At 44.4% G+C, this 11929-nt stretch overlaps 1 protein-coding gene and 1 pseudogene across 1 annotated transcript; one reads left to right on the top strand and one right to left on the bottom strand.

The window, feature by feature from the left end:
• The first annotated feature begins 248 nt into the window (after nt 1-248).
• Nucleotides 249-2328, top strand: LOC103748890 (igE-binding protein-like). The gene has a single exon (XM_008851675.3). It carries the CDS (start codon nt 447-449, stop codon nt 1623-1625), a length of 1179 nt encoding a protein of 392 aa, XP_008849897.1. The 5' UTR covers nt 249-446; the 3' UTR covers nt 1626-2328.
• Nucleotides 2329-3156: 828 nt separating this feature from the next.
• The window catches only part of LOC103748914, a 15678-nt pseudogene continuing 6905 nt past the window's right edge, over nt 3157-11929 (bottom strand).

Below are 11929 nucleotides of genomic sequence, written 5' to 3'. Positions count from 1 at the left end.
TTACCCTATGCCTCCACGTGGGTTACTGTCAGGAAGTTATGGAGGAAGGGCAAATGGTTCTAGAGGATCTCCAGGACAGCCTATCAGAAACCGAATGAAGTGAAAGGATGGGAGCACGTGCAAAAGAAAATAGGGCCCAAAGTGAAAATGGACCTCCTGGTAAGCCAGAGGAAGGCAGGGGAGAGAGCACTGTCGAAAAGGACGGAGCAAGAAACCAAGTAACAGGTTTTAGACAGGGAAGAAATTTACCAAAGGGGTATTTATACCCCACAAGGGAACTTGCTGCTCTGCAGTTAGAAGAGAGCAGTTTAAGCCCAGAAGAAGAGATAGAATTAGAAGAACAAGCAGCAAATTATGAAGAAAATAGATACAGGCCACTGGAATATAAGAACCCAGTGCCCTATGTTCTGGGGCAAGGGGCTGCTACTGCCCCCCCACCTTATTCAATGCAGCCATCTTGCTCACTCCTTTCAAAAACTGTGAGGAGAAAGTTAGGCATGGCCTTCCCAGTCTTTGAAGCACCCATAGAAGGGCAAGAAGGCATGGGACGGATCTATGCACCTATAGACTATAATCAAATAAAAGAATTGGCTGAAGCAGTAAGAAAATATGGAGTGAATGCAAATTTTACTTTAGCACAGCTAGACAGACTGGCAAGAGATTCTATGATGCCTACTGACTGGCAAACTATTGCAAAGGCTATGCTTAATAGCATGGGCCAATTTTTAGAGTGGAAGGCGCTATGGTATGAGGCTGCACAAGAGCAAGCCCGAATCAATGCAGCCTCCTTAACCCCTGAACAACAACAATGGACATATGAAATGTTAACAGGACAAGGAAGATATGCAAATGAACAAAATACTTATGCCTGGGGAGCCTATCAACAGGTTTCCATGACGGCAATTAGAGCATGGAAAGCTTTAACTAAAAAGGGAGAAGGAGCAACCCAGCTAACCAAAATTATACAGGGCCCACAGGAATCATTTTCAGATTTTGTGGCCAGGATGACCGAGGCAGCAAACAGAATTTTTGGAGATTCAGAATCTGCAATGCCTCTTATTGAGCAATTAGTTTTTGAACAAGCAACACAAGAATGCCGTAATGCCATTGCCCCTCGAAAGGGTAAAGGATTACAAGATTGGTTAAGGGTATGTAGAGAGTTAGGGGGCCCATTATCTAATGCAGGGCTGGCGGCAGCTATAATGCATATTGCCAAAAATGCTCCTCAAGGAAGAGGCAAAGGACCTTGTTATCAATGTGGCAAAATGGGACATTTTAAAAAAGACTGCAAGAGTGCAGCCCCAAATAATCTTACAACTGAAATCTGCGCTAGATGCAGAAAAGGGGCACACAAGGCCGAGAACTGTAGATCTATAAGAGACATTGAGGGAAAACTTTTGGTTCCCCCAAGGCCTTGGAAGAGCCCAAAGCAAGAATTTAAGCCAAAAAACGAGATGAGGGGCCCTCGGTTCCAGGGCCCAGACAAATATGGAAACCCCGCCCAAACATGCCCATGGTCCAAAGCCCAATTGCAGCAGCGATTCGGGGACCGATTTCAGGAAATCATCTCCCCCACGGAGGAATGGGAAGATTGGACGTGTACGCCACCTCCAATGTCCTATTAGATTCAGATCAAGGACCCCAACCTGTTCCCGTGCAGGTCTTAATGGCCTCTACAAAAAGTTTACAAGGTCTTCTAATAGGATGTAGTAAGTTTTCAGGACAAGAGATAATTGTATTTCCAGGAGTTGTCCAGGGCCCAAAATTTCAGGTTCTATGCTCCAGTCCACAATGGCCTATAGAAATAAAGGAGGGAGATACCATTGCTCAATTAATACCCATATCTAATGAAGAAAGAAATGAGGCCAATCTAATAATGGATTTGGGCTCCAGACCAAAGATGACTTTGAGTATACAGGGAAAGAAATTTGAAGGCATACTAGATACAGGGGCAGACCAGAGTCTAATCTCCTCTCATTGGTGGCCTAAAACTTGGCCACTTAAGCAGTCCAGCCAAACCCTTCGAGGATTGGGATATAGCTCTAATCCCGCAATAAGCGCACGGCCTCTTTTATGGAGAACGGACCAAGGTAAGGAAGGAATGTTTACACCATATGTATTGCCTTTGCCAACAAATTTATGGGGACGTGACGTTTTAGCTGATATGGGAATGAAATTATCAGATGAAAGTCAGGCAGAAACTAAGACCACATGCAAAATATCTACTGCCGAACAGATAATGAATACAATGGGATACCAAAAAGGAAAAGGATTAGGTAAAAACCTCCAAGGCAGCATAGAACCCTTAGAAGCAATCACCACTAGGGAGAAAAAGGGATTGGGTTTTTTCTAGGAGCCATTGAGGGTCCCAAACCCATACCTTGGAAATAGGAGGAGCCAATATGGGTGACTCAATGGCCATTATCCTCTGAAAAGCTAGAGGCTCTAAGATTATTAATACAGGAACAAATAATGCAAGGTCATCTTGAATCATCTACGTCACCTTGGAATACTCCTATTTTTGTAATAAAAAAGAAAACAGGGAAATGGAGATTCCTACAAGATTTAAGGGCAGTTAATGCACAAATGTTAATGCTGGGAACTGTACAGCATGGTCTCCCCATCATGTCAGCCGTATCAAAAGAATGGCCACTTTATATAATAGATATCCAAGATTGTTTCTTCTCTATTCCCCTACATGTTCAAGATAGAAAAAGATTTGCCTTTTCCATTCCAGCTGTAAATCATGCAGACCCTGATAAGAGATATCAATGGAAGGTGTTGCCACAGGGCATGATGAATAGCCCTACAATTTGTCAATTGTATGTACAAAACATACTTGATCCCATAAGAAAAGCCTTTCCTAATGCTATCATACTTCATTATATGGATGATATTTTGCTCAGTAGCCAAGAGAGAAAAGAACTTGATGTCATGCTTAGAGACACTTTATATAGATTAAGAGATAGGGGGCTATATGTTGCTCCAGAAAAAATACAAGGAACCCGTTATGGCCTTTTCCTAGGGTCAAGGATATTCCCAAAATATATACAACCCCAAAAGTTAGAAATAAAAAGACAAAAATTACTCACACTTAATGATTTTCAGAAGCTTTTAGGAGATATTAATTGGCTGAGGCCATTTCTTAAAATATCCTTCAGTGGTGGTAAAGCATTGGTCTGTGCGGGGCCACATGAGCAGAGGGGCCACATGAGCAGAGAACACAGGACAGTGGGACAGGACCCCTGAGCAGTGGGTGAGGGAGAACAAAGTTATTTAGATGCCCTAATGTGAAGCTCCCCAGCCACCTGGGTGGGTTGCAGAGGTTCTGCTACACTGACTTTGAGGACTACTTTCAGGAAAGTTCTGCCTCCCAGCCCTTCTGGAATCCCCAGTTAACCTGTGAATTTGGGGGAGTCAGAGCTTGTGGGGAGCCTAGGCACATACCCCCTTCCAGGCGACTAGGTGGCAGTATGGCTTCAGATTTCCCGCATGTCTGCACACTCCTAGGCACACACATGTCAGGGTACCACTTCCTGCTTCTACCTTCCCTGACTTAATACTGAAAAGCCCAAAGGGCCTCTGGTGTCAGGGAGGCAGGCTGGGGGAGGCCCCAGGCCTCTGCTCCCTGCAGCCCCTCATCCAAACCGCTCTCGCACCAGCAGCATCAGCTTCTTCTTGCCCTTGTATGTCTGTTTGAGGTTCTCTAAGAACTGCGAGAACTGCAGGTGCCCATCGGGGGCCAGCAGGAAGGTCTCTCGGGCTTTGCCCAGGAATTCAATGAAGTCCCCGTAGTGGCGCGGGCTGATGTGAGTGAGGCGAGAGTGGCTGGTGGGGGTGTAGGCAGCCACCGCAGCATCCAGGAGCTGGCAGAGAGGTGCCCTGTCGGCACCCAGAGGCTTGGCCGCCCTGCGGGCCCCCAGTGGGCCCAGGCCCGGTGCCGAGAGCGTCCAGCGACGCAGGATGTCGGAGAGCATCGGTGCACATTGGATGCTGCGGATAATGAGGGGCACGATGGCTGACAGTTCCTGCCGGCCCAGCGAGTGGCTGAGAGAGCAAGCCCACAGCACATCGTTGACGGCAGGGTGGCTGTCCTGGTTGAAGGCGATGCTGAGCTGCGCCAAGGCTAGTGTGGCCAGCTTGTAGGCCCGCAGTGGCAGGCCACGGTGCTCCATGTAGCGTGCCACTGTGAAGAGGTGTGCATGGCCGAGGCCACCGGCTGCTGCATCCAGCACGATCTGGTAGGCTGCCTCAAAGGCCGCGTGGTTCTTCTCACACAGCGTCAAGGCTGGCAAAGCGCAGTTCTGGGGGTCCTTCATGGCGCACTGCAGTGCCAGGGTGCGTGCGCAGGCCCATAGCTCCTCCCGCCCCGGAGTGTCCAGCTGCAGCCGCAGCAGAGTGGTGTGGGTGGTACCTGTCACCGCCACGATGGTGGCTGCCTCCACCGGGGTGAATAAGGAATACCAGTTCTGCATGATGTTCATCAGTGCAGGGGAGCCTGGAGATGGACAGGCAGGAACCACTCTCAGGGTCAGAGGCAGGGTCTGATCAAGATGATCTACCCCAGACCCCTGCAACCCACCACTCCTTCACCATGCAGGACAGGAGCCCCTTTAGGCTATGATCATGTTAATAATTAGGGTTAGGTTAAGGGTTAGCTTCTTGCTTGAAAATAATAAAATACAAATATTGTATTATTATTTAGAATAGTGGAATCTGGAAGCAACTGTTATATTTACTGGCAGATGAAACTTCTCTAAGTCTACTCCTACTATGTATACTCATCAACTTTATCATTTTGCTTCTCTCATAAAAGTATTCCTGCCCAGAGTGGCTGCCTTCCAGAGGACTTTTGGCCATTTTTCTCATGACTAGGGTGAAAAATGTTTCTGGTATCCAGTGGTCAGATGGCCAGATGCTGCTCAGCATCCTGACATGCACAAGGTTGTCACCACCAAAAGCCATGATGTGTGTGGAGAGCCACAGCCTCCGCCGCCATTACAAGATGGCGCCGGTATCCGGACCTTCTTAACAGTAAACATCCTGCTGCGCCCATAAGGGGCGTGCACAAGAGCCTGCTCTCCCTCGCCTCCTCCCGTGGCGTGATCTCCAGCAACCAATCCGCTTCTTATACGTCATAGATGGGACCTTTAGACTATATAAGCAACCGCTCTCCCGCTTCTCGGCGTCTTCGGTCTTTAAGCTTCTAAGAGTGTAAGATGCACATACAATAAACTGCTGCAGAAGGATCCTGATTTGTCCTCCTGCGTCGTTCTTGCCGGCGAGACAGAAAGTGGTCGGGGACAGCACAGGGGAAGCATGATGCACTCTGGGCCATCTGTGGGGAAAGGTATGGAAGGAGGTGTGGCTATGGGGGAGCAGTTTAAATTCTGATACAGGAACCAGGCCTAAGCTATGAAATGGCCCACAGTTTCCCTTTATCCTGAGGCTTTTTGAGAGGTGGAGCAATCAGACTTCCCCCAGGGACATGCCCTAGATTTTTATTTCTGCCCCTCCCATTCCACAATAATACTAAACCTGCAGCTCAAGTGGACAACACTTTCTTCTGACCCATCAAATTCTCTCAGTGCAAAAGATGTTTTGAATGTTGGGTCTGGTTCCCTGGGTTGCCACACTTTCTGGGGGCATGATTCCTAATCACCCTGTAAGCCTTGTTTTGATGTTGAAGACATACCTAATGTGTGATCCTTTGTTCTAGTTGTGCTCACCATGGATTTATTAAAATGACCAACCCTGTTATTGTTGTAACAGAAACCTCAAAAGTAAATTACAAGTACATGAGTGAAATATTGGGCTAACACAGCGGTCCACAGGTAGTAACATTTAACGTGAAGTGGCTGTACCGCCTGCCATCCTTGACGTCTCTCTATTGGCTAGTTCCTCCAATGGGCGGGGCCTGGTGGGCCAAGGTAGACTAGAAGGGGCCACTGGGAGCCATCTTGAGACGGAAGCCAGGAGCCACAGGTAGCACCAGTGGTGTGGGGGACATGCAGCCAGCTGAAGGACAGAATGGACTGACTCTTGTGGACCTGGGGCGATTGCTGGCCCCTGAGCCATGAGCGAATGCTAGTGGGGACTATGGGCATGACACAGTCTGATAAGGCAGGCTCTGAGTCACAGCTCCGGGCTAGGCACTGAGTACTCATTCCTTTGTAAGTTAATAAACTCACATAAAATATATTATATGGTTTGTCTGGTCACTCAGGAGACCCAGAGAGAATTCGGGCAGCACTTGCACTGACCACTGTGCCCTGACACATCAACTTCCCACACTTGGTTCAGTCTTGGATTTCTTCATAGGGCTCCTCCTCTGCTCAGAGTCTGTATCACTCACTTTTAACTACAAGATAAATCACATCCTTTACTGTTTGTCAGTTGTAAACGTACAACTGTTTGTCAGTTGTAAACCTACTGTTCTAGAATAGTGTTAGGAGTATAAGAATCACTAAAATATTTTTGGAATGAATGAAAGAATAAGTGGATGGATAAAAAAAATTAATGTTCTTGGGTCTATCAACAAGAAGATGGGATTTGTTTCAGAACTAAAGAAGAGAGATTAAAGAAAACCAGTTGTGACAGTTGTCAGTATACAAAGGACCATTGACTGTATTTCTCCAGGAGGTTGTCCCAGTTTCAAGAGAGAAACAGCCAGGTCAGCTCCAGTGTCTGAGCAGATGTGGGTCTCAACATAAAGTCATTTTAAACATTTGCTCTTCACAGCCTCACTGCCCTGAAATAAGCTAACTGCTCTTGGAAAGTTCTTGTTTTTGTTTTCTCTCTTCCTGAGTGGCTTGGGAAGCCTGATCATTTCAGCAGAGAAACTGACCTGCTGTGACCTAATACAATATGCACAAATTAATTAGAGCTGGCTCCTCTGTTTGGTTTTTTTTTCCTGGAAACCCATAACTAAGCCACAGTTAGAAGTCAACACACACCAAAATTTTGTGGGACCACAAGACCCATCACCCATTGATAACCTTATTGAAGAAAACATCAGGAATTTTACTGCCTGATTGCACTTAGACATTTATTTTACAATGGAGACACACATAGCTGTTGTTATCAAGCTGATCTAGGATAGGCTGATACTGAAATAGCCACAATCTGATGCCTTTAATCATACGCTAGTCAGTTTTCTTTCACTATGACAAATTGGTGAGCTAATCATCTTATAGAAAGAAAAAGGATATTTTGGCACAGAGTTTCGGAGACTTCAGTCAGTGTTGACTCTGTTGCTGTGGATCATCATGGCAGGAACATGTGGGGAGCAAAACTCCCACACCATGGAAAATATTAAAAAGAGACGAAGGGATTGGATGGTCCCTCTATCTCTTTTGATGGCCTGACCCAGTGAACAGGTGATCCCCCAACCTAGGCTCACCACCAAAGTTTATATCAGCCACAGTACCACTAATCATTTGTCATATGGACTTTTAAGGACAATTAAGATTGAAATTCTAATAAGGCATAATAACTTTAAAATCGCAGTGGACAACTTTCAAAAACAGCATATGAAAGATTTTCAGTAGATTTTTCTGAAGCAATTTATATTCTTAACTAAAATTTTGAGTTAATTTTATTAAAGGTACCTCCTAGGTCCCTTACCTACTACATAATCTCATCATTAAATCCCTGTGTTCACTGGAAAACTATCCACTGACTAATGATGTCATCACTTAAATATTTCAACAGCAGACACATCATCTCCTTTTGTCATTATATCTGTGGGGTATTATTGGCATAGCAAGTGTGATAAAACAAAACACAGCACTAAAAATATTCTGCCAAGCTCACTCTTCAGAACTCCCATGCTATATTTTATTATTCTTCAGACTGTAAATGAGGTGGTCCAACATGGAGATCATCACCATGTGAACATGGATACAGTCTTTCTCTGGTCAGTGGAGCCACTAAAGGAATGTGATGGCTCCACAGAACAGAGTGACCACAAGGAGATGGAAGCTGCAGGTGGAGACAGCCTGTGGCAGCCCATAGAAGAGCACATCTTCAGGATGGCAATGAGGATACAGTTGTAGAATATGGCTATGAAGCACTGAGAATAAGTAGCTGTGCATGCTTAGCCACAGATGGGTCATCTGTATCAACCTCTCTCCACCTAAGACTCAGGAAACATCACAGAAGAGGAGGTGGTAAGAACATAAGAAACTGAAGATAGGAAAGAGAGCTGTGACATGCAGTCTTCCAAACATGACATGGCTATTCCACACGGCAGCCCATAGCAGCTGTAGTTGCTTGCACAAGATCAAGCCAATCAACATTCTACCAGGGAGTGGAGGAAAGATTCGTGAGCCCCACCCCTAGCACAGAAGTGATTGGCAGTTGATAACTGCTGAGGGAAACAGTTCATTTTTGTGTGAATGTGATCACTGGTAGGTTGCACATGCCTCAGTGAATGGTCCCACACCCATGCACATACAGTTGAGAATAACTGGATTCAGGGGATTTTTTAAGTAAATATTTTCATTATCCCTGAGAATTTCACACAATGCATTTCAAACATATTCACCCCAACTCCTCTTCTTAACTCCCCAGATCCAACCCCACTTCCTACCCTCATACGTTGGTGTCCACTTTTATTTTAATTTAATAGCTATTGACTCCAATTTATGCTATCCATATACTTCTAAGTGTGAAGCCATCCCACTGGATCATGGCCGACCTACCAGGAGCACACCCTTAAAGAAAATGGACTCAACCTCCCACACAAGTCATCAATTGTGTATAGTTCCTCAGGGGTGTGGGCTCATGAACCCCTTCCCACTCTTGTGTCACTCTTATGCAGACAACCACAACTGCTGTGAGTTCACAAGTTCTATCATGTCCAGAACACACAGTTTTGTTCCAATCCTCCCTGATCTCTGGCTCTTACAATCTTTCAACCCCCTCTTCTGAAAAGATCCCTGGACTCAGAGGGTTATTTAAAGGAGTAACAACAAAAAAGAGCTCATAAAGTGAGGAGGGAGATGGGTTGGGGACATCTCAGGGAGTTGGATAAAGGCAATAGGAGTGAATATAATCAAAATACATTGTATATAAGTATGGAATTTTCAAAGAATAAATAAAAACATTACTAAAAAAATACTGTGGCCACAATGATAGAGCCAACAGAAGTGGAGATAATAATTTCAATAATGAAGATACTGGCACAGGAGTTTCAACAATGGTGAGAAATCACTGATGAACATATTAAAGAACAAGTTTAATAAAAAATTTAAAAAATCAACTTGAGTCAAGCATAAGAGAATTTTCTATTAGAGAACTAGGAGACAAAGCTAAGGGTGCACCTAAGAAGCTTTATAAAAGGTCAAAGAAGCTGAAAAACATTAAAAATAGATGCTGAAGATAGACCAAGATACCCAACATATCTTGTAAGACCCGAGTGGAGTGAAAACGGTGCAGTATGAGTAGAGAAACAAAACCTACTGAAGTCATTGAAGAAGCATCATCAGAGAGAAGGGTTTCCCTTAGTGTAGAGTAGGAAGAAAGCAAGGAAGTACGGCCCTAGACTGATACAAAGAAGACCCGAAACAAAGGACTGCAGAGACTCTTCTAAACTTCGCTGAGTAGTAATTATTTGTGAGTTTCAAAACACTGGTGTCAGATGGTCCTTTTTTATTTAAAATATTTTATTAGTATCTCTTTCTTTAAGTAGTAACATGATTACTTTGAAAGGCTCTGTATAGGTTGGAGAATTTGGGAAGGGAGTGAATGGCAAGTTCACATTATGGGAACAGTGACAAATTTCACATTATTGTTGGAGCTTGGTAGTATAGTTTTGTCAGCAAACAATATTAGAAATTATAGTATACATCTTCAAATTTATAGTCTAAGATATAATTACATATTGTTAGTTTGAGGATTATATCGGTTTGGCTATTACAGTACTTTCTATTTCTTTTTCTAACTTCTTAGACTATGATTTTTATCTCTAGAAGTGCAATTAGGGCAGAGATGAAGGCATATTGGGGCTGTAGAAGAGCAATAGAAAAATAATGGAAAATCTCTTGGTGCCTGGTAATGGTAGAGGTCCAACATCGAGGCCTGGATACCAAGGGCCACGTGTGGAGAGAACCACAGCTGGGCCTCAGGGGAGGTGGGAGATCCATTCCAGGGAATCAGTCCTCTCAAGCCCAGAATCTGCAAATAACAAAGGCCTCCCCCATTCCCAGCATAAGAGGAAAAGCCTCTGTCATGAACAGCCTGGGACCTCAGGGGAGGGGCTGTGGGGAACATAGTCACTCAGAGAAGACTGAAACTGCTGTCCAACAGGAAGTCTTCCACATTCTACTCTGCTCCACGCATCAGCCTACCACCAGAGGAACATGGAAACATGGCTCATGGTAGAGGTCCAAATCTTCAGGCTTATGTGAGGGATCCAGAGCTCCAGCTCATAGGAGGTGACCACAACTCTGGTTCATGAGTGGGTGGGTGTTGTTAAAACTCCAGCTCACTTCACAGGAGGGAATCACAGCTCAGCTTACAAAAAGGAACCACTGCTCTTGCTCACAGGGGGAAGAGGGCAAGGAAGTAGAGGAAAGAACACAAGTCCAGCTCACAAAAGAGGATCACATTTCTAGCTCACAGGCAGGGACCACAGCTCCATGTTCATGGGAGGGAACCACAGCTCCAGCTCACAGGAGAGGCAAGTTTTTCAACTAGCAACAGACACAGGAAGTAGGGAAGCAACTACTCTAAGATGTAAGGTTGGGAATAAACATGTAATTCTATATACAAATAGCATGTAATTCAAATAGAATAGAGAAAAATAAAATGAAGTCCCATTATAATAGATGATTTTGTCCCTTCCAGAAACAAGCAAGTCTGATGATATTAACATGTGAACCTTCAGTCCTTACTGTAAAGCTGTCAACCAATTTGTGACTTAATTTAAGGCCTACTCCATAAGATAGAATCCATTCCTGGTGCCAATATTCAGTCCAAGAACCTGTGACTAACAAGTCATTACCCTAGGGAGGAACCTACTACAATTATTGTGCTAAGTAGTCATAGTTTTAAACTGATTCCTAATGACTTAGCATTATACCAATAGATTAGTGCAGTCCCCAAACCTCAAAAAGAGAATATTTTATGCAGTAGATGTTGGTCAACAAAAAGACCCTCAGCTGGTCAAGGCACAGAAAATAAGAGAATGTGGAGTGTTCAGCCCTACATGGCATATCTATATCATCTCTTCCCCTCCTCCCATGCTCAGGGAAAGAGTGGGTGGAAATATTTTAAGAGCCAGAGGTGGTAGCTGATTACAATGAAAGAGTGTTTTCCAGGCACATTCACACTGATGAACACACACAACAGTTTTAACTGTATGCGCAATAACTACATAAAGTCATTCTAGAAAACAATTCCATCATGGAGAAGGGAGGTGAGCACAATCCACAACGCCCCACCCCAAGCCAAAGAGCTATTGGCAACTGATCACTGCTGGGAGAGTTCCTTTTAAGGGTGTGGCCCAGTAGGTCAACCAAGCTCCAGTGGATGACCACACCCAAGAGTACATGACCAGCACAAATTGGACTCAATTTTTTTTTCTAATTTTTAGTTGCTTCTTTTTCCATTGTGAAAGAATATGAATAAATATTTACAACAGATAGACTTTGGAATGTTAAAAAAGAAATCACCATCACAACTTATACATGTAAGGAGTGTCCATACTCCAAATCACATTCTTTGTCCATTTTTGTCTTGACACAAATTTGCTAGATTATATATAATAAATTTGACCACACGTGGTGCCACACACCTTTAATACTGGCACCGAGAAGCAGAGGGAGGAGGATAGCTGTGAGATCCAGCCAGCCTGCAATGAATGGTCTGCATAGCAAGTTCCAGGCCAGCTTGGACTACATAGTGAAACTTTGTCTCAAAAAAA

Source organism: Nannospalax galili, unplaced genomic scaffold, assembly GCF_000622305.1.
Source record: "Nannospalax galili isolate Female #2095 unplaced genomic scaffold, S.galili_v1.0 scaffold426, whole genome shotgun sequence".
NCBI classification, from domain to species: Eukaryota; Metazoa; Chordata; class Mammalia; order Rodentia; family Spalacidae; genus Nannospalax; species Nannospalax galili.
The sequence above is the reverse complement of the archived record's forward strand: the minus strand, read 5'-3'. Positions and strand labels throughout refer to the sequence as shown.